Source organism: Hyla sarda, chromosome 5 (assembly GCF_029499605.1).
Source record: "Hyla sarda isolate aHylSar1 chromosome 5, aHylSar1.hap1, whole genome shotgun sequence".
Taxonomy (NCBI): Eukaryota; Metazoa; Chordata; class Amphibia; order Anura; family Hylidae; genus Hyla; species Hyla sarda.
Window position 1 is genome coordinate 18,939,959 of NC_079193.1, and position 23,902 is coordinate 18,963,860.

General features: G+C 45.6%; 1 protein-coding gene across 5 annotated transcripts in view; it reads right to left on the bottom strand.

The window, feature by feature from the left end:
- MIOS (meiosis regulator for oocyte development) overlaps positions 1-23,902 on the bottom strand; it is a 54,596-nt gene that overhangs the window by 5,952 nt on the left and 24,742 nt on the right. Inside the window, exons 1-10 of one of the 5 annotated variants that reach the window (XM_056518935.1) lie at positions 19,395-19,535; positions 16,526-17,847; positions 13,693-13,791; positions 11,536-11,793; positions 10,233-10,402; positions 8,351-8,416; positions 7,696-7,854; positions 4,879-5,031; positions 1,966-2,170; positions 1,629-1,758 (exon numbers count right to left, since the gene is read on the bottom strand). In XM_056518935.1, coding sequence (XP_056374910.1) covers positions 1,629-1,758; positions 1,966-2,170; positions 4,879-5,031; positions 7,696-7,854; positions 8,351-8,416; positions 10,233-10,402; positions 11,536-11,793; positions 13,693-13,791; positions 16,526-17,828 — 2,543 coding nt within the window. In that variant the 5' untranslated portion in view covers positions 17,829-17,847; positions 19,395-19,535. The other 4 variants (XM_056518932.1, XM_056518934.1, XM_056518936.1 and 1 more) reach the window with 4 other exon arrangements.

A 23,902-nucleotide genomic window follows, 5' to 3' on the forward strand; every position in this document is an offset into this window, starting at 1 on the left:
CAACTCCCAGCATGCCCGTTGGCTGTCGGTGACTGCTGAGAGTTGTAGTTTTGCAACAACTGTAGGTACACTGGTTATGTATCACTGAGTTTGTGACCCAACTCAGTGTTTCACAACCAGTGTGCCTCCAGCTGTTGCAAAACTACAACTCCCAGCATGTACGGTGCATGGTGTACGGTGACTGCTGAGTTGTAGTTTGCAACAGCTGGAGGCACACCGGTCGTGAAACACTGAGTTAGGTAAAAAAAAAAACTGAGTTTCACAACCAGTGTGCCTTCAGCTGTTGCAAAACTACAACTCTCAGCAGTCACCGACAGCCAACGGGCATGCTGGGAGTTGTAGTTATGCAACCAGCAGATGCACCACTACAACTCCCAGCATGCACTTTAGCTGTTTGTGCAAGCTGGGAGTTGTAGTTATACAACAGCTGAAGGTACACTTTTCCATAGAAAACATGTGCCTCCAGCTGTTGCAAAACCATAAGTCGTTGTGGTTGTCTGCCTCCTGCTGTTGCATAACTACAGCTCCCAGCATGCCCTTTTTGCATGCTGGGAGCTGTTGCTAAGCAACAGCAGGAGGCTGTCACTCACCTCCAACGATCCAGCGCATGGTGTCAGTCCCGCCGCCGCCGCTGCTCCTGGGGCCCCGATCCCAACATTGACGCCGGGGATCGGGGTCCCCAGCACCCGGGGTGCACGTCCCGCACCCGCTCACGTCCTCCGGAAGAGGGGCGGAGCGGGTGCGGGAGTGACACCCGCAGCAGGCGCCCTGATTGGTCGGCCGGTAATCCGGCCGACGAATCAGGGCGATCGTGAGGTGGCACCAGTGCCACCTCACCCCTGCAGGCTCTGGCTGTTCTCTGACGGCCCCGAACAGCCAGTAATTCCGGGTCACTGGAGACCCGATTGACCCGGAATCGCCGCAGATCGCTGGACTGAATTGTCCAGCGATCTGCGGCGATCGCCGACATGGGGGGGGCATAATTACCCCCCTGGGCGATATGCCGGGATGCCTGCTGAACGATTTCAGCAGGCATCCGGCTCCGGTCCCCAACCGGCTAGCGGTGGGGGCCGGAATTCCCACGGGCGTATGGATACGCCCTCGGTCCTTAAGGACTCGGGATGCAGGGCGTATCCATACGCCCTATGTCCTGAAGAGGTTAATGTATGCAGAATAACTTAACAATAGCATGTTATAAAAAAAATAAATAAGCTTCTTACTATTTAATTTTCCACTTTGAAAAAATGACCACTAGGGGCCTCCCTACCAGTCCTGGCCGCAAGCCCTTTTTATAGATTTCAGACTCCTGCTGGAGTCCTAAATCTCAGACTGCAGCCGGGACACAGACAAGCTCAGCACTGCTCCCTGCCTTTGAATAAAAGTAATTTACAAATCTGTAACTTTCTGGCACCAGTTGATTTAAAAAAAAAAAAAAAAATGTTTTTCTACCGGACTACGCCTTTAATCCTAATCCAGTGTTTCCCAACCAGTGTACCTCCAGCTGTTGCAAAACTACAACTCCCTGCATGCCAGGACAGCCAACGGCTGTCCTGGCATGCCGGGAGTTGTAGTTTTTCAACAGCTGGAGGCACCCTGGTTGGAAAACCCTGCTCTAATCCGTTCCTCACCTGAACCAGCTCATCATATGCCCGGCGTGCCCACCATGCCGGCAGTTGTGACACCACGTGAACCAGTTGTTGAACTGCGCCACCTTCTTCTCCTTGCTGAGGTCGATCTTCTCATCAGACTTTGAGGTTCCTAAGACAAAGGACCGATCCATAAACAGGTTATGCAAAACGGGACATGACTGCAGTGGCCTCCAAAACCGTGGAAAACTACAACTCCCAGCATGGGAGACAGCGTTGGCCTACGGGCATGCTGGGAGTTGTAGTTTTGCAACAGATGGCGGTCAGCACAGACTTAAAATATATATATATTTTTTTTATAGGATTTTGCAAAGGTTACCTGGACTGCTAGAGACCGGATTTCCCATGTTAATAAGACAGAGCGCGCAGCGCGGTAAAGGCTTTCGGCATCCGGGGCAGCTGGTGAACTTGGACTTTGTCGGTGATCCGCTGACCCCATACTGACTGAATCCGCGGCCTTGGTGCGGTACGGAGGAGCAGCTGTAAGAGATGGACTTTCCGCAGAAATTGCAGCTCACGAACACCTGCAGAATAAAAAAAAAAAAAAACACATTTCCAGTATAGACAAGGCACTGCAAGCGCTATAGTTTGTCACAATGTATCAGCGCATGCAAAATTGCGTTGGCATGGAGAACTCAACTCACGTGACTACGTTTTAAAGCCAAAGAGACACGGGTACGGAATGACAATGGAACACGCAAACCTTTTTTTTGTAGTGTGTATATATACATTGATCACCCATAACATTAAAGAAGCACTCCGGGTTTTGTCATTTTTTTTTTTTTTTCCTCCCCATATTATGCACATTCGCCATTACTAGTCCTACAGCTCCCTCTGTTTTATTCCAGCACAACTGCATCCATGAATTTCATTACTGAAACTGGGTCATGTGATCACCAACCTGACCCACAGAAAAATCAGTGTTTAACGTGTCAGGAGGTGGTGGGCAGTCCTGGGTCAGCTGACTTCCTGTGAACTACAAGATGACATCATCACCTACCGGATCGCTCCTGCTAACTCCCATCCCCATAGGATATATGTTATACACCTCCCCTCCAGCTCTATCTGTATACTGTTGCTGCTTTCTCTATGGGAACAGGATATATAGTAGTTCGAGCTGGAGAGGTGTTGTATAACTACTATGTATGCTGCTGCTATCTCTGTGGGATCAGGATATAGATAGAGCAGGAGAGGAGTTGTATATCTATATCCTGATACCACAGAGATAGCAGCAATATACATAGTAGTTCTACAACTCCCCTCCAGCTCTATCTGTATACTGCTGCTTTTGCTATTTCTATGGGATCAGGATATATATAGTGGATATACACCTCCCCCCGAGGCTTAGTTTACAGTGTTTTTTTTTTTGCTACAATCAAGAAAACCACATAAAAAAAAAAAAAGGTAATTTATACTGCCATTCTGTAACATTGCAACAGATACAGCCATAATATCTATATATAGCCAAGAGCGCCATGCGCATTTGAGACCTATATTCGGAATTTGCATAGGGCTGGACATGGGGGTATTCTATGCCAGTGATTCCCAAACCGGATGCCTCCAGCTGTTACTAAACTCCCAGCATGCCTAGTCAGTGGCTGTCCGGAAATGCTGGGAGTTGTTGTTGTTCTGCAACAGCTGGAGGCTCCGTTTTTGAAACACTGCCGTACAAAATGTGTTTCATTTTTACTGGGGGGGTTGGGGAGTTGTTGCTGGGAGTTGTAGTTTTGCAAGATTTAGAGGGCCACGGTTTAGAAACAACCGCACAGTGATCTCCAAACTCTAGCCCTCCAGATATTTCAAAACTACAAATCCCAGCATGCCCAGACAGCAAACTGCTATGTAGGCATGCTGGGAGTTGTAGTTTTGCAACATCTGGAGGGCTACAGTTTAAAGACCACTGTATAGTGGTATCCAAACTGGCCCTCCAGACACTGCTAGGCAACATTGCTGTACCTCATCGCCGCCGATGGTAAGGGACCTCCGCCGATTGCAGGACAGTTCCCCTGCTCTGCCCGGACTATGCATACGTACCATAGCGGGAAGGGGTTAAGGCCAAAATGGGCTGTGTCCTTAAAGGGTGAAATAAAATTTTTAAAAAAAACACATCGAAACTGCACATAATGTGAACTAAGCCTAACCCACTTATGAGTCTAATCAGTTCACCTGGGTGACCTCCAGCACCCTAATCAGATGACCAAGTGCAGTGCTCAGACTCCACCCCTCTATCTGAAAATCCAGAGGATTCATGGGAAATATAGGCAGCGTTAGGAAATCATTTCAGTGATGACATTGCGAAAAAAAAAACAATGCCTGCCACATCAGCTAAAACAGGTAGGCACAAGGCATACACAAGAACTTCTACATTATTAATATTCGCCAATGGTGCACTATATAAAGCAGAAACAATTATTTCCCAGTGTTTCTTTTCTGGGGAAGAGAAAAGGTATTATCTGCTGCTCATACCACAGGCCTATGGAGTCCGTATGTAAAGGGGTACTCCGGTGGAAAACAATTTTATTTTTTAAATCAACTGGTGCCAGAAAGTTAAAACAGATTTGTAAATTAGCAACGTAACAGATTGTCAGCTCACCGGTCACCGCACGGCAGAATAATCCTCCAAGATTAGAAGAAAACAGGTAGATGCCAGCGGATAAGAAACTTCACCTTTATTTTCGTCGCATTAGAAGCATGGACATGGAGAGACTTCAATAAGACAAAACGAGTAAAAACCTTGGAATAAGCGCCAGGCATGACGCATTTCAGGTTTCAGATTTCTAAATTACTTCAATTTGAAAATCATAATCCTTCCAGTACTTCAGCTGCTGTATGCTCCAGAGGAAGTTATTTTCTTTCTTAATATCTTTCCAGTCTGACCACAGTGCTCTCTGCTGACACCTCTGTACATTTTAGGAACTGTCCAGAGCAGGAGAGGTTTGCTATGGGGATTTGCTACTACTCTGGACAGATGTCAGCAGAGAGCACCGTGGTAAGGCAGAAACGAAATTCAAAAAGAAAAGAACTTCCTCTGTAGTATACAGCTGCTGATAAGTACTGGAAGAATAAAAATTTTTAAATAGAAGTAATTATCAAGTCTGTTTAACTTTCTGGCTCCAGTTGATTTAAAAAATGTTTTCCACCGGAGTACCCCTTTAATGTTATGGCTGATCGGTGTACGTGGCCTTACCTGGTATCACACTGGTATTAGTGCAGATTTCTGATAGGAACCAACCTGTGCTAGCGGCTTGGAGCTGGGATCCAGCTTACTCCGGTGGATATCAAACTCCGCTCTTTTATGCCAAAACCTCCAGGCGTCCAGCAAGTTCCTGTAGTTTTCTATCCAGTACTGGACCCGCTCGTCCTTCAGGGCATCCGATGGCGATCCCTACAGTTCTCAAGAAGAGAAAATAGTTAAAGGGGTACTCCAGCACTTGAAAACGTGTACCCTATCCACAGACTGAGGCATAAGTGTCAGATCGAAGGGGGGGGGGGGGGGGGGGTGCGTGCTATCCCCTGGCTATCCCCATATATGGAGCAGTTGGGTCAGTACACGCTCAATGCATTGTCTATGGGGGTGTCGAAGATACCAGCGATCAGACACATCCCCCACCTTGTGGAAAGGGAACACGTTTTTTAAAGGGGTACTCCACTGGCCAGCGTTCGGAACATTTAGTTTAGTCGACCACGCCCCCTGTGACATCACGCCACACCCCTCCCATAGACTTGCATTGAGGGGGCGTGGTGTGACGACACAGGGGGCATGGCCAACCCCTGCAGCACGCACTAAACTAAAGTGTTCTGAACGCTGGCCAGTGGAGTACCCCTTTAAGGACAGGAAAATCAAACTGTCCCCACAACCTACACACTTTATGGAAGATTATCTACATTGTTAGTAGTTCAGTCAGTCAGAAAGCTTATGGTCAGTTCCAAATCTCAAATCTCTTTAACCCCTTAAGGACCAAGCCCATAATGAACTTAAGGACCCGAGCATTTTTTGTAAATCTGACCACTGTCACTTTAAGCATTAATAACTCTGGGATGCTTTTACTTATGAATTTGATTCAGAGATTGTTTTTTCATGACCTATTCTAAAAAAAAAAAAAAGAAAAAGAGTTAATTTTCATGTCCAACTTTAAACGAAAATTCGTCAAACACCTGTGGGGTGTTAAAGCTCATTATACCCCTTGTTATGTTCCGTCAGGGGTGTAGTTACCAAAGTGGGGTCACATGTATTTGTTTACTTTGAGTTTATGTCAGAACCGCTGTAACCATCAGCCACCAGTGTGCAAATCACCAGTTTAGGCCTCAAATGTAAATGGTGCTCTCACTCCTGGGCCCTGCTGTGCGCCCGCAGAGCATTTTACATCCACATATGGGATATTTCAGTACTCAGAAACATTGTGTTACAAATTTTGGGGGTCTTTTTTTCCCCCCTTTTATCTCTTATGAAAATGAAAAAGTATGGGGCAAGACCAGCATGTTATTGTTTTTACACTAACCACAGGCTGGTGTAGACCCCAACTTTACCTTTTCATAAAGGGGTAAAAGGAGAAAAAGCCCCCCCAAAATTTGTAACACACAATACCCCATTTTCAACTGTTGCCTTGAAACACGACAGGGTTCCGAAGTGAGAACGCCATGCACATTTGAGGCCTAAATTGGGGATTTTCAGAGTTTCAGAGGGGTGGACCCAGATGCAAGCATTACACTTGCCTCCTCCACCAAAAATAGCCTACGTCAGGGTTTCCCAAACAGGGTACCTCCAGCTGTTGCAAACTCCCAGCATACCTGGACAGTCAGTGGCTGCCCGGCAATACTGGGAGTTTTTATTTTGCAACAGCTGGAAGCTCAGTTTTGGAAACACTGCTGTACGAGATGTTTTTTAATTTTTAATCGGGGGGGACAATGTAAGGGTGTAGTGTTTTACTCTTTAACCCCTTAAGGACACGGGGTTTTTCCGTTTTTCCATTTTCGTTTTAGCGGTGCTATCTCCTGGGATAGATATCAGCAGCCATCCTGTTCCGATCACCGCCCCATGTGCAGTGGTGAACGGATACGCCCTTGGTCTTTAAGTACCAGGAAGCAATGTACATGTACACCCTTGGTCCCCAACAGGTTAATATCGAACTTCAATGCATATTTGTGTGATTAGATTGGACTATCAGGTGCCTGGTCATAGGAATTGTGGAACCGCTATCTATTCTTTAAATCCCTCAAGACAGAGCACCAGGCGCCAGGTCTTGCCTCATGAGATTCAGCAGAATTACTATGGCAGGCACTGAGGCCTAGCAAAGGCCTCTGGCAGCCAAAGTTACCAATCGGCACACTGCAATCAAGTTGCGGGGGTGCCAGCCAGGCACCGAACAGGAGCAGTAACACTCACAGCCTATTAAAATGCCAAACACATTATCAGTTGCAGCATTTAAAGAGTACCTCTCATGATCTTGTTAAATGTTATAATCCTCCCCGTTCACTGCCCCCATCATGATAAACCACCCCCTGCTTTATTTTTATTATTATTTTTTAGTTTTCTACCTTGATATTGCTCTGTATATTCTGTTCAGTCTCAGTCAGATTCACAAACTGGGAAGGGGCGTTCCCCAGCAGGCGTGACATCATCTGAAGCCAGACAGGGGAGCACTTCCTCCCTCACTCTGCTACACACAGCCCAGAGCAGTTCAGTGTGAGATGAGCTATGATTGGCTAAGGCTGCACACCCTCACCCTCCAAATTAGTTTTAATGACCGTGCCCGTTTAAGGGGTTAAATAGCCGCATGATCAATGATGTTGGTCAATGACTGATGGCTGGCTGTCAGTCACCCATCTTTGGAGTGGGCAGGGCTCCTGATCTCCATTATATGTTAGGAGACTTTTTCATGTCACAGATTGACTACAGCCATGAATTGTATTTAATATTTTTATTATTATTTTTTATTTATTATTCGATCCAGAGTTTGGCCAGAGAATCCACGTGACACGTTTGCCATGTAACACCAATCCCTCCAGGATGTAACAAGAGAATCCCTCCATGTACCTGCACTGTACTTACATGCAGCATACAGTAACTCGCAGTCTGTACGTCCCCCGTTCTATCCACATAACTTTCGATCAGGTCCACTCCATCCTTGGTCAGACCGGTCAGGACGATCCCCTCCAGATTCCCAACGTCCTTCATGTCCTGGGTCAGCTTGTCAATGTATTTAACTAACTGCAATAAATAAAAGAGCCACATACAATACACTGTACCGGGGATTACACGAATTTGGGGGGGGGGGGGGGTGTAAGTATATCTATCTATCTAGAGAGATAGATATGAGATAGATGAGAGAGATACATATGAGAGAGACATGAGATAGAGAGATAGGAGATATATTCTACATCTCTCTCATACCTATCTGACTATATACATCAGCTATGGTGGTACGTCAGTAGCTCAGGTATTCTGTGACTGTGTTGTAGCTTCTAATGCAGTGTTTCCTAACCAGGGTGTCTCCAGCTGTTGCAAAAAACTACAACTCTCAGTTGGCTGTCCAGACATGCTGGGAGTTGTAGTTTTGCAACAGCTGGAGGCACCCTGGTTGGGAAACACTGCATTAGAAGCTACAACACAGTCATAGAATACTGAAGAATACCAGAGCTACTGGGAGTTGTAGTTTTGCAGCAGCTGGGGGCACCGTGGTTGGGAAACAATCTTAATATCTCACCTGAGCATCATTTAGGAACAAGCAGGCGAAGGCCACCCGATCCCTCACTGCCATGGCGCAATCGTTCTGAAACAATATATAAAGATCAGGGTTTGTTAGAAGACAAGACATATACGGTCCCCATTACCTTACCGACATATACGGTCCCCATTACCTTACCGACATATACGGTCCCCATTACCTTACCGACATATACGGTCCCCATTACCTTACCGACATATACGGTCCCCATTACCTTACCGACATATACGGTCCCCATTACCTTACCGACATATACGGTCCCCATTACCTTACCGACATATACGGTCCCCATTACCTTACCGACATATACGGTCCCCATTACCTTACCGACATATACGGTCCCCATTACCTTACCGACATATACGGTCCCCATTACCTTACCGACATATACGGTCCCCATTACCTTACCGACATATACGGTCCCCATTACCTTACCGACATATACGGTCCCCATTACCTTACCGACATATACGGTCCCCATTACCTTACCGACATATACGGTCCCCATTACCTTACCGACATATACGGTCCCCATTACCTTACCGACATATACGGTCCCCATTACCTTACCGACATATACGGTCCCCATTACCTTACCGACATATACGGTCCCCATTACCTTACCGACATATACGGTCCCCATTACCTTACCGACATATACGGTCCCCATTACCTTACCGACATATACGGTCCCCATTACCTTACCGACATATACGGTCCCCATTACCTTACCGACATATACGGTCCCCATTACCTTACCGACATATACGGTCCCCATTACCTTACCGACATATACGGTCCCCATTACCTTACCGACATACACGGTCCCTATTACCTTACTGACATACACGGTCCCTATTACCTTACTGACATACACGGTCCCTATTACCTTACTGACATACACGGTCCCTATTACCTTACTGACATACACAGTCCCTATTACCTTACTGACATATACAGTCCCTATTACCTTACTGACCGCTCCGCACAGCAATCTAAAGCTCAGTTCACATTCAGATGTAGCCACTGGTAATACTGCCCAACCATGACATCTAATGCAAGGCTCTGATGTACGACGCCATATAGGCCTACAGGGGCATACCAGACCAATGTTTCGGGTGACTAGAGCATATGGGTATGTTTAACGTGTATCCCAGGGGCTTCTTGGTGTATGCAGAAAATGTAGAGCTGAAACACTGTTAGCAGATTCTAAGGATAGCAATTATACACCTCCCCTCCAGCTCTATCTGTATACTGCTGCTGCCATCTCTATGGGATCAGTATATATAGTAGTTATACACCTCCCCTCCAGCTCTATCTGTATACTGCCACTGCTATCTCTATGGGATCAGGATATATAGTAGTTATACATCTCTCTGGAGGAGATAAGGATACATAGAAGTTATGCAATTCCCCTCCACCTCTATCCGTATACTGCTGCTACCTATGGGTATGGGATCAGGATATATAGTAGTTATACCTCTCCCTTGAGGCTGTGTTGACAAATTGCATTTCTTGTTGCATATTTCTAATTTTACCTAGACTTTCCCCCAAACAGCAGCAAAATATGGTGCAATTTCACAGCAATTTGGCAAATCACGGTACAAACATGATGCAGTGAAAAATTAACATGAACACAGACTATAGGGTGAGATTTATCAAACTTTGCTGTGTTGCCCATAGCAACCAATCAGATCGCTTCTTTCACTTTCAGAGGTCTTTTCAAAAATGAAAGAAGCGATCTGATTGGTTGCTATGGGCAACACAGCAACGTTTCCTCTGGACAGGTTTTCGATGAATCTCCCCCAAAGATTCTATTTGCGATTTGACGTTGCGATCGTTCATGGTGAACAACACGTACCAGAACAGCGTCGTAGCAGCCTGGATCGCTGGTGAGGAAAGCGAACATGACGGCAAGGTAAGGGTTACTGAGCTGATTTCGGAGGGAGCTGCACATCTCTCTCCAAAGCGAATTCTTTTCGTCTGTGTATCCGGACAGCGCCATCGCTACCACATTGAGATTCAGATCTCCTGCGAATATCAAAAGACGAGTCCATAGCAAAGCAGGGAAGGGACGGTCCATCCATCACACCGGCTGCAACAAGAACTAGGATGGTGCACATAGGAACGCAAGACAGAATACTAAGGGTGCATTCTCACCAAGTTTTGGCAATACGGATCCGCTGCCGTACCCCATTCACCACGGATCCCCTGCCGCACCCCATTCCTCCCCGGATCCCCTGCCGCACCCCATTCCTCCCCGGATCCCCTGCCGCACCCCATTCCGCCCCGGATCCCCTGCCGCACCCCATTCTGCCCCGGATCCCCTGCCGCACCCCATTCCGCCCCGGATCCCCTGCCGCACCCCATTCCGCCCCGGATCCCCTGCCGCACCCCATTCCGCCCCGGATCCCCTGCCGCACCCCATTCCGCCCCGGATCCCCTGCCGCACCCCATTCCACCCCGGATCCCCTGCCATACCCCACTCACCCCGGATCCCCTGCCATACCCCACTCACCCCGGATCCCCTGCCATACCCCACTCACCCCAGACCCGCTGCCCTTTCCCATTCACTTCAATAAGCCAGAGGGAGTTAGCAAGTGACTCTGGTGGGCTCATTTGTTATCCGTATCAGTTTTATTGCCAGACAAAAAACCATGGCAGACCACGGTTTTAAAGGGGGTTCTCCAATGCTCTGAACATTTGATCATTATGCCATGTCAACGCCCCTCCCATAGACATGAATGGAGGGGCGTGGCTTTACATCACAGGGGGCGTGGCCATGATGTCACGACCATTGCTGCAGGGACCCAGCGTTTGTTTAGATCGTGGGGGGACCCAGGTGCAGGACCCCCACAATCAGACATCTTAGCCCCTATGGTTTAGATAGGGTATAAGATGTCTAGCAGTGGAGTACCCCTTTAAGTCAGACAACAAAACCCGATACGGTTTAAAAATTAGCAGTTGCTGAAGTGAATGGGGTATTGCTGTCATACTGCCAAAACATGGTTTGAGTGCACCCTAAGTGCATTTACCCAGTGTTTCCCCAACAAGGTGCCTCCAGCTGTTGCAAGACTACAATTCTCAGCTGTACAGGCATGCTGAGAATTGTAGTTGTAGCCGCAAAATACAAGTTAGAATGACAGGGTGATAAAGAGTCGAACCTTTCCCGGTGGACGCCCCCTTATTAAGGATCTGGATGGCCCGGCGGATATCCAGGTTAAACAACGCAATGGCCGCCGCCCTCTCCCATTCGCCTTCTTGTTCCAGCGAGGTCAAAAAAGGTCCGATATCCGTGTCCGATCCTTTCTTCCTCCAGCCACAAAGCTGCAGCGCCAAACTGCGCTCCTCGCTGACGTAATGGACCACATCCACCTGCCGGTCGGAGCCGCTCCAGCCGCTGCGCACACTCTCTGTCGTTCCTAATATACGGAAGAGATAAGTCACAGGCCGTATACTATACTGTATACTATGCCAGGTGGAACAAGGACAGCGCATGTATAGATATAAAGGGGACATTTCTCACCAGGTTAATGAATTCCGCTTCCTGTCAGTGAACGGAAACAATCTTTTTGTACACAGTTAATACTTCCAAATATACAGTATATGTATGTTTACTGAAATTGTAAAGAGTATCCAGAATAGGAACAACAAGAATAAGAATGAGCAGACAGGAAAAGCTAGGAGATTAAAGACAGCAGAATAGTGAGTGCAGCTCTGGAGTATAATACAGGATATAACTCAGGATCAGTACAGGATAAGTAATGTAATGTATGTACACAGTGACCTCACCAGCAGAATAGTGAGTACAGCTCTGGAGTATAATACAGGATATAACTCAGGATCAGTACAGGATAAGTAATGTAATGTATGTACACAGTGACCTCACCAGCAGAATAGTGAGTACAGCTCTGGAGTATAATACAGGATATAACTCAGGATCAGTACAGGATAAGTAATGTAATGTATGTACACAGTGACCTAACCAGCAGAATAGTGAGTACAGCTCTGGGGTATAATACAGGATATAACTCAGGATCAGTACAGGATAAGTAATGTAATGTATGTACACAGTGACCTCACCAGCAGAATAGTGAGTACAGCTCTGGAGTATAATACAAGATATAACTCAGGATCAGTACAGGATAAGTAATGTATGTACACCGTGACCTCACCAGCAGAATAGTGAGTGCAGCTCTGGAGTATAATACAGGATATAACTCAGGTTCAGTACAGGATAAGTAATGTAATGTATGTACACAGTGACCTCACCAGCAGAATAGTGAGTACAGCTCTGGAGTATAATACAGGATATAACTCAGGATCAGTACAGGATAAGTAATGTATGTACACCGTGACCTCACCAGCAGAATAGTGAGTGCAGCTCTGGAGTATAATACAGGATATAACTCAGGTTCAGTACAGGATAAGTAATGTAATGTATGTACACAGTGACCTCACCAGCAGAATAGTGAGTACAGCCCTGGAGTATAATATAGGATATAACTCAGGATCAGTACAGGATAAGTAATGTAATGTATGTACACAGTGACCTCACCAGCAGAATAGTGAGTACAGCTCTGGAGTATAATACACGATATAACTCAGGATCAGTACAGGATAAGTAATGTAATGTATGTACACAGTGATCTCACCAGCAGGATAGTGAGTACAGCTCTGGGGTATAATACAGGATATAACTCAGGATCAGTACAGGATAAGTAATGTAATGTATGTACACAGTGACCTCACCAGCAGAATAGTGAGTACAGCCCTGTGGTATAATACAGAATATAACTCAGGATCAGTACAGGATAAGTAATGTAATGTATGTACACAGTGACCTCACCAGCAGAATAGTGAGTACAGGTCTTGAGTATAATACAGGATATAACTCAGGATCAGTACAGGATAAGTAATGTAATGTATGTACACAGTGATCTCACCAGCAGAATAGTGAGTACAGCTCTGGAGTATAATACAGGATATAACTCAGGATCAGTACAGGATAAGTAATGTAATGTATGTACACAGTGACCTCACCAGCAGAATAGTGAGTACAGCTCTGGAGTATAATACAGAATATAACTCAGGATCAGTACAGGATAAGTAATGTAATGTATGTACACAGTGACCTCACCAGCAGAATAGTGAGTACAGCTCTGGAGTATAATACAGAATATAACTCAGGATCAGTACAGGATAAGTAATGTAATGTATGTACACAGTGATCCCACCAGAGTAATGTACCTATATGTGACCTCAGCAATAACTACACATTAGTAAATGACATTTATGGATCGAATGTGTCATCTTCTTACCCAGTGACGATTTCACTATCGCCTTAATCCCAGCATAAACCAATGATCCTTTGTTGCTTGAAGATTTCTGGTCGACGTCTTCGGTGTACTGCTTCATAAGTATTCATACGTATAGGAAGATATCACACATAATATAGAAGATATAACATCATTACAGATGCCATCCTGCCAAGGATTATGTGGGCACAGAGGTGTATAGTGCCTGTGCCATAACCGTGATGTAATAGTCAAATAACCCAGGAAATTATTATGTCAGGTTGTAGGAAGTGGTAAAAGTTGGGGCAGTTGTGCCCCTTGCTTGGTGCAACTAAAAGTGGCTTGAGATTAAAAGGGGGTACTCCACTGGGAAACTTATTTTTTTTATTTTTAAATCAACTGGTGCCAGAAAAATAAAACAGATTTGTAAATTACTTCAATTTAAAAATCTTAATCCTTCCAGTACTTATCAGCTGCTGTATGCTGCACAGGAAGAGCTTTTCTTTTTTAGTTTCTTTTCTGTCTGACCACGGTGCTCTCTGCTGACACCTCTGTCTATTTTAGGAACTGTCCAGAGTACAAGCAAATCCCCAAAGCAAACCTCTCCTGCTCTGGACAGTTCCTAAAATAGACAGAGGTGTCAGCAGAGAGCACTGTGGTCAGACAGAAAATAAATTCAAAAAGAAACTAAGTTCCTGTGGAGCATACAACAGCTGATAAGTACTGGAAGGTCTAAGATTTTTTAAAGGGGTTATCCAGGAAAAAAAACTTTTTTTTTTTATATATCAACTGGCTCCAGAAAGTTAAACAGATTTGTAAATGCCTTCTATTAAAAAATATATTAATCCTTTCAGTACTTATGAGCTTCTGAAGTTAAGGTTCTTCTTTTCTGTCTAAGTTCTCTCTGATGACACGGGAAGCGCCCAGTTTAGAAGAGGTTTGCTATGGGGATTTGCTTCTAAACTGGGCGGTTCCCAAGACACGTGTCATCAGAGAGAACTTGGACAGAAAAGAACAACCTTAACTTCAGAAGGTCATAAGTACTGAAAGGATTAAGATTTTTTTAATAGAAGTAATTTACAAATCTGTTTAACTTTCTGGCACCAGTTGATTTAAAAAAATAAATAAATAAAAAAAAAAGTTTAGAGAGATACAGATAGAGACTAGATAATAATAATATTATTATTATTATTATTATTAATAATAATTATTATTATTAGTTTTCCAGTGGAGTACCCCTTTAAAGAGACCTTTCACTTTAAAGGGGTTCTCCTCCCATAAACAATGATAATATATAGAGTGTGCCTCTAGCTGTTGCAAAACTACAATTCCCAGCGTGCCCGGACAGCCAAAGGCTGTCCGGGCATGCTGGGAGTTGTAGATTTGCAACAGCTGGAGGCAGTATATTTTAATAGTCTACAACCTTCTATTGCCAATGAACCTCAACTAGTTATTTGGGTGAAGATCTTGGTCCGAACAGTCATGGCTTCAATTACGCCTATTGAGGAGCGGAAAAGCAGTCAAGTGTGAACCAAGCGTGCGAGGGTTTTCACAAGGTGATGGGCCGATGTCGGACCCTCAATGCCAGACTGGAGCCGTGACTGCGTGACTAGTCGGACTGAATTCTCTAACCAGATTATTGTTTTTTTTTATCATAAACAGATACAACGAGGGACGTCCCGATACCGGACATTTGCATAAGTACTTGCAAATGTCCCCAATACCCATCCCAATAACTGCAGACCATAAAAAAAATAAAAATCCCCCCCACCTTCCCGCGCTGAGGTCTTTATCAGTCGCTCCGTATTCACAGTGGTGCAGGACCTGCCGCGCGATAACATCATTCCATCGCACAGGTCCTGCACGACTCCGGCTTGCGCCACTAACAGAGGGCAGGATGCAAAGGCCTCAGTGCAGGAGCGGAGTCATGGTGAGTGGGATTCGTATTATTTTTATTATTGTCTCGGAGGCCTATTGGGTGGGGGAAAACTACTAATTGGGGGCATCTACTCCACCTGACCACTGGGGGCTTCTACCCTATAGGCATGTGTGTGGGGGGGGGGGGGTGGGATTACCTACCTACTGGGGGCTTCTACACTATAGGTGTGTGGGTGTGTATATATGGGGGGGGGGGGGGATTACTTACTGGGGGCTTCTACCCTATAGGTGTGTGTATGGTGGTGGTGGGGGGGGGGGGGGGGAAATTACCTACCTACTGGGGACTTCTACCTAATAATGGGGATTACCTAACTACCAACAGGGGCTTCCACCTAATAGGGGATTACTTCCCAACAGGGGGCTTTTATCAATTGGGGGGGGGGGGGGGGGTCTTACCTACCTACTGGGGGCTTCTACCTAATAGTGGGGGGATAACCTACCTACTAACAGGGGACTTGTACCTAATAGGGGGGTGGGGATTCCCTAATTACTGGGGGATTCCACCTAATAGGGGAGATCCCCTACTTACAGGGATAACGGGGGAGATTTATCAAAACCTGTCTAGAGTAAAAGTTGCCCAGTTGCCCATAGCAACCAGTTTGCTTTTTTTTAATTTTTAACAAGGCCTCTGCAAAATGAAAGAAGCGATCTGATTGGTTGCTATGGGCAACTTTTCCTTTGCACAGGTTTTGATAAATCTCTCCCAATCTCTCTATAATGAGTGTCAGGGAGGTCCTCATGCAATTTTATCTAAGTCCTCACAAAGTCTAGAGCCACCTCTGCGGTCTAATGACGGTATCGGTGAGTGGTATCACTACCCGTACACTTTTTGGGACATCCCTACATCCAGCTATGAAGCTCCATTTAGAATTCCAACTTGACCCAAGCAGTTTTAGCAAATGTGCGCGTTCAAGGATATAGTGCAAAGTGTACCACAGAGATTTCAGCTGAGGGTCTTCATTCCCCGACAGTAAGTGGTTCCTCCAGACCTGTTCCGTGTCCAGGCCGTAGCGCGACAAAGCCCTGAGCCTCATCTTAGTGGCGATATCCCTCTCTAGAGAAGCGTCCTTCCCTTCCTCCGTACATTCATACAGCTGCCTGCTGCACGCCCACATCAGCGACGTGGTGGGACTCCAGGCCAGAGAAATGCGCTCGAACACCGTGAAATCTGACATGGTCCTGTTGGGGGTGACAACCACCATCCGGTTCTGACTGGTCGGATGCCACGCGAAAGAGGCAATGTAGTTATCACAAGGCTGGACGCTCCTTTCTATTATGGTGGGCTCGGTTTCGTCCCCGATGGGCGTAGGGGTGTGTTGCATGTCGTACAGTCTGATTATATTACTGTCCCGGGTTAAGGTGGCAAGTAGCCCAGTCCTGGTCGGGCACCAGGCCACTTTGCTCAGCGGCTTCGGCTGCTCGGTAAGAGTCAGAACTGGCTTTTCGAACTTTCTAAGGTCCCAGATGGCCACCTGCCCTTCAAAGAAAGAAGCCACCCTGTCATGGAAGTGGGGGTCCACAGTCACGCCTTGCACCGCTTTGGTGTTCACAAATATTTTCTGGTTGGTGTTTCGGAGGTCGAATATGGCCAAGTTACGGTGCATGCCAGCCAGGAGCAACTTCTGGTCCCTGGGAAGCCAGCAGAGGGACAGACAGGCGTCGTTCTGGCCCAGTTCATACAGGGGCTTGGTTACCACCATGCTGGTTTCGTTGTCGCCGGCGGACAGACGGACCTTCTCCATGGCAACGGTGGTGTCGGGGGTGTACTTGCTGCTGATATCCCAGATCAATACTGAAAAGTCGGCCCTGTGCTTGTCCAGGCCGGCGGCTAACCAATTGCTGTCTACGGGATTCCAGGCGAGGGTGTTACACTGCCTGGCATGTTTGGGTACAAACTCCTTCCCGATCAAGTCTCTGGATTTAGAGTTGTGGTTTGGGCCCAGACTGGTCAGCACTACCCTGCCGTTGGCCTGGCCGACAGCCAGGAGGCATTCTGGGTCGTATTTTGGATACCACGCCACACATTTCATGTAGGGAGTATCCGAGTTAATGGCCAGGAGGGTGGCGGTGGTCTCCTCCGAGAGCCGCAAAGATCCAGCCTTGAGTTCGGAGTTGGTGTTGGCCCTGGACTCGATGTGGTAAAGGATGAGCTCAGAGTCACACACCACAAACCTGTCCACGTGGTGGGGGGCCCAGAGGATGTCCGGCTTGGACCCGCTCATTATTACAGATCAGCGAGCACTAAAATGAGAAGTAGAAGATTGGGATTAAGTGGGGAGGGTCACTATTGACCAGTGTTTTGTGCCAACCAGTGTGCCACCAACTGTTGCAAAACTACCACTCCCGGCCATGCTGGAAGTTGTAGTTCTGCAACAGCTGGAGGCACCCTGGTTGGGAAACATTGCCATAGAGGTTTTCATTACATCACACTCACTTTGTTCTAAGTGACATAAAACGTCTGTCTCCTAAGTCACACTATAGTCTCATTGTAGTCATATAAGATGCAGCTTCAGTCTGTCTCCTAGTGATCGGTTACTCTGTCAGTTCTTAAAAGCAGGAGGGATCAGGGTGAAGCTGCATCTCATAGGACATACTAGGGAGATATATATATATATATATATATATATATATATATATATATATATATATATATATATATATCAGTGACTCCACCAGAATAGGATAAGTAATGTAATGTATATACACAATTACCTCACCAGCAGAATAGTGAGTGCAGCTCTGGAGTATAATACAGGATATAACTCAGGATCAGTACAGGATAAGTAATGTAATGTATGTACACAGTGACCACACCAGCAGAATAGTGAGTACAGCTCTGGAGTATAATACAGGATATAACTCAGGATCAGTACAGGATAAGTAATGTAATGTATGTACACAGTGACCTCACCAGCAGAATAGTGAGTGCAGCTCTGGAGTATAATACAGGATATAACTCTGGATCAGTACAGGATAAGTAATGTAATGTATGTACACAGTGACCTCACCAGCAGAATATGAGTACAGCTCTGGAGTATAATACAGGATATAACTCAGGATCAGTACAGGATAAGTAATGTAATGTATGTACACAGTGACCCCACCAGCAGAATAGTGAGTACAGCTCTGAAGTATAGTACAGGATATAACTCAGGATCAGTACAGGATAAGTAATGTAGTTTATGTACACAGTGACCTCACCAGCAGAACAGTGAGTACAGCTCTGAGGTATAATACAGGATATAACTCAGGATCAGTACAGGATAAGTAATGTAATGTATGTACACAGTGACCTCACCAGCAGAATAGTGAGTACAGCTCTGAGGTATAATACAGGATATAACTCAGGATCAGTACAGGATAAGTAATGTAATGTATGTACACAGTGACCCCACCAGCAGAATAGTGAGTACAGCTCTGGAGTATAAATCAGGATATAACTCAGGATCAGTACAGGATAAGTAATGTAATGTATGTACACAGTGATCTCACCAGCAGAATAGTGAGTGCAGCTCTGAGGTATAATACAGGATATAACACAGGATCAGTACAGGATAAGTAATGTAATGTATGCACACAGTGACCTCACCAGCAGAATAGTGAGAACAGCTCTGGAGTATAATACAGGATATAACTCAGGATCAGTACAGGATAAGTAATGTAATGTATGTACACAGTGATCTCACCAGCAGAATAGTGAGTACAGCTCTGAGGTATAATACAGGATAGATATTAGTCAGGTGACTTTCCTGCTGTGCATATAGACCACCATGCATAATAATCCATACCTGTGACCACTCACAGACAAGACGACCCTGCAGATGTTATGCCACCATAAGGGCAGCCATGGCCGAACTACAAGTCCCAGCGTGCTTTGCATGCTGGGACCTCCAGCTTATCATGGGCTACAGGCGGCACAACTAAAGCCTAGTCCCCGTGTTACCTCTGGCAGGATGGGGAGCAGACACCCCGGAGCCCGGGCACCTATCCGGACCGTCCTGTCTATAGAGGGGAAAGAATTCTGGTGTGTGACGTAATCACAGAGGGCGTGGTCTCCCGGGGGAAGAGGGCGGGGCCTATCGGGTTAGCAACAAACAGGAAGTAGAAGCAGCGTGCCTGTCTACTTGGCAGGTGCATGGATGGAGTTCCCGGAAGGAGGGCGGTGACGTCAGTGGTCATGTGGCGCTAGTGGTCACATGACTCAACCGATAATGGGGAGGTTTATCAAAACCTGAGTTAAGGAAGAGTAGTGCAGTTGCCCATAGCAACCTATCACTTCTTTCATTTCCCAGATGCCCTTTGAAAAATGAAAGAAGCGATCTGATTGGTTGCTATGGGCAACTGCACCGCGCTACCTTTCCTCAGGTTTTGATAAATCTCCACAAATGTGCGTTTACATGATAAAATGTGTCCCTATATAGCCTTGCTCTCCAGAGGTTGTAAAACTACAACTCCCAGCATGCCCGGACAGCGAACAGCTGTCCGGGCATGCTGGGAGTTGTAGTTTTACAACAGCTGGAGGCACCCTGGTTTTAGAGTGTATTTTTTTCTCGGACAAGTTCAACTTATTATGGAATTTGCACAATTTTTGTGGGGTAATAATTCTAGAAAAATTTGAAAACAAATAAAAAAATAAAGCGTCAGGTTGTAACCCCTATGACTTATTTTTCCATTTATGACGCAGTATGAGGGCTCGTAATTTTTTTAAATGTAGTATTTACTTTTTTGATCACCTTTAATTTTTTTCTGGGATTTTATTTAAAAAAAAAAAAAAAAAAATCAATTTTTTTTTTTTTTGTGTTTTCTTTTTTACACTTCTTTTTTGGCCCCACATAGGATCCTGTTCTAATCAATCGATGGCTTATAATAGATCCGTGTCATGCTATTGCATTACATTGATCTATCAGACCGGCGCTCTATTGCTACTGTCTGCCATAGGCAGGCTGTAACAATCGCACAACCCATCGGCACCCCACGATTAAATTGCGGGAAGCCGATGGGGACACTAGACACAAAGGATTTACTGTTTAAATGCAGCAATCCTTATTGCACATTTAGGTTATGTTCACACATTGGAATTTCCACGCGGAATTCCACATTAGAATTCTGCATGGAGATTCCGCTGAATTCAAAGGGATGTGCTCACCTCGGAACTTCCGTGCCAGATGTTTCTGGCGCAGAAATTCTGATTCCGGTGTCCGCAGAAAGAATCAACATGTTCATTCTTTTTGTGGACTCTGCACAGAATGCATAGCAGTCTATGAGACGGCGAATTTCCATGCGGTCCTAGCACTGGCATGTGATGCCGGCGCCCGCAGTTTCCGGAATGTAGGCCTAGAGATTTTCCGTGCGGACATACTTCTGTCCATAAAGTGTAGGCATGTACACTGTGCAAAATGGCTATGGCTCTGATTCATCATGGTGGCTCAGGTTGTATGATACATCTGGTTTATACCACCTATTTTGTGTTCCCACCCTCTTTATATAAAGCAGTGTTGAGTATAGAAAATAATGGCCTAAAAAGAGGTAAAACGTTTTCTTCCAAAATACACCTGTGGTGACCCACGGTGATGCCGGGACCACGGGGTGTAGCTGTGTAGGTGGAGGGGCAAGATGGTATTAACCCCCAGGGGAAAGGTGTTTTTAACCCATAATTAGAGATGAGCGAACTTACAGTAAATTCGATTCGTCACGAACTTCTCGGCTCGGCAGTTGATGACTTTTCCTGCATAAATTAGTTCAGCTTTCAGGTGCTCCGGTGGGTTGGAAAAGGTGGATACAGTCCTAGGAAAGAGTCTCCTAGGACTGTATCCACCTTTTCCAGCCCATCGGAGCACCTGAAAGCTGAACTAATTTATGCAGGATAAGTCATCAACTGCCGAGCCGAGAAGTTAGTGACGAATCGAATTTACTGTAAGTTCGCTCATCTCTACCCATAATGTTCGTGATGCCAGAGTACTTTTTGGGTAGCAGAACCACACGAACGGTGTCTACGCTATTCCAATGGCTAGGCAGTGAAATAAGGGTCCACAACCAGTTATGGTTTAACGGAGAGTTTACTGAGATTTAGGCAGATGGAATTATCTTCACAGCTCGGCCAGAATCCCAGAGAGGCGGCCAGGAACACAGAGGGACCTCGCAGCTTGCTGGGACCAATTAGACTTGTAATAGACTTTAGATAATTATCTTGAGGCTTGACTTTAGACTGGACTTGACTGTGGGTAGTAGTGATAGCAGACATAGGGGGAGATTTATCAAAGGATTTATACTGGTTTTTCTTGTCTAAATTTGTCGCACAGAAAGTCGCAGTCTAAATATGTGCGACTTTTCTGCGACTTTTGCTCTAGAGGATTTTTAGAAAATGATGCATGTTGGTCTATTTTAGACTGAAATGCATTGAAAAATGCATTGGTGCTGAATTTATCAAAAGCGACTTTTCAGCGACAAGTCGCATAGGCTGAAAGTACGCCGAAATGTCAGACCATGTTGGAGCAGGTTTAAATATAGACTAAAGCATAGATCTGTGCACAGAATTTATCAAGAGCTGTGCGCCATTTGATAAATTAGGTGCACAATAGACCGGACTAACCCTCTGTAGTTTGGTCTATATTGATGCGGGACATAGACAACTTTGATAAATATCCCCCATAGACTTTTGACTTACAGGAATGACTGCAGCTTTGCAGCCTTCCAGGTGCTGGTCACTAGCACTGAGGTATCTGGTGTTGGCTGGTCTCAGTAAGGACTGATGGTGCAAGAGACAGTCCCGTGGTTTTGGACTGTCTCCGGCAGCCTTATAGCACGTGGTGTTGGGCCTACTAGAGTCCTACTGTTCTATTAATTATGTGCATAGTGTAATATAAAAATAATATATTTTTCCTAAATTAATTTTGTCATGGTTTCATGTACGTATGTTTAACATGTGTGGTAGCTTAGGGGGTGTAGGGTTGAACCTGGGTGTTGCAATGTAGTGTTGCTGGGTATAGGATTAACTCTTGATTGTCATGACGCCAAGGTGAGGGCTTCCTCTAGCCATATATATATGTCCTACCGCCACCCGTCCCAAGAGCGATAGGGAGGAATAAAGGATTGTCCACAGCAGGAATTGTAATAAACTTGAAATAATTTGCTGCAGATTTTATGCAGGATGCAATTAACAACAGTCTTTACAAGAGGACAGAGATTTAGGATCCTCACAGGTTGGCTGGGACTTTGTAGGAAATATGCTTTGATTCCTTTCGTACGCTGTTCCACTGAATTTAGGGGTATGTTTAGGTTCAGCAGTCACGTAGGATTTGGTAGGAAGTTGAATTAACTCACGGTATAGCATGTGGCTGCAGTGGAAGTGATTGTCTTGTCACTGCGATAACAGATCTGCTTTCTTTCATATCCAGGATACAAGAGCGAAGATCGAGATTATTGGATACAGTGCCCTTATATACAGAAGGGGCAGGATCAAAGCTTATTGGTTCCCCAAACCTGTCAGTCCTAGTACAAAGCATTATGATACATCACATGACCTATCACATGACCCAAAGGTCCTTAAACTTAGCATAACAGAATTGTTAAATATCACATGACCTAAGGTCCTGTACATTAATTACACTATAATAAAATACATTAAATATATACATTTTTTAATGACATCAGGAGGAGACTAGGGGTTAATCCACCAAGAGAGCCCCACCAGCACGGAGGAACTCTGACTACGGGGACCCACGACTAAAGTACGGGACCACGTTCAGTACCGCGACACCACACATGTTACTGTGCCTTTAAAATGTGAGCAGTGAACTCCATGTGACCATGTGAGCCAATGAGACCCCAAAAGTCTCCTCTGTATAGTGAGGTACAGGGGAGGAGTTAGTCAGTCCACTACTGGTACTAGTCCAGTCTAGTTCACCCCAGTGTGTGCTTCTGAGCAACAGCTAAGCTCGGATATGCTGTGTGTCGTGTGTCCTAAGCAGAGGCCTACTCAAGCTTTAAACTTTCTACTGGTCATCCTACAAGTGTCACTTACAGGAGGATAGCCTGACCCTGCAGAATAGTCTACAGTGCCCTGGAAGGACACTAGCTACCAGAATCTACAGTCTACAATTTTGTCCGGTGAAAAGCACCAAAAGTCTCAGAACGGCAACAAGGCTCGCAAGAAGTACGCTTAACTCTCACACTAAGGCCAGCTGTTTGTGTTATACCAACTTCACCAGCTCAGTAAAGGCAGTTACCCGTCACCTTATGTCGGTGTGTTTATTTGCACATGGTGTCTGGCCCAGGAGAAGCTGCCTCCAACCTTCAG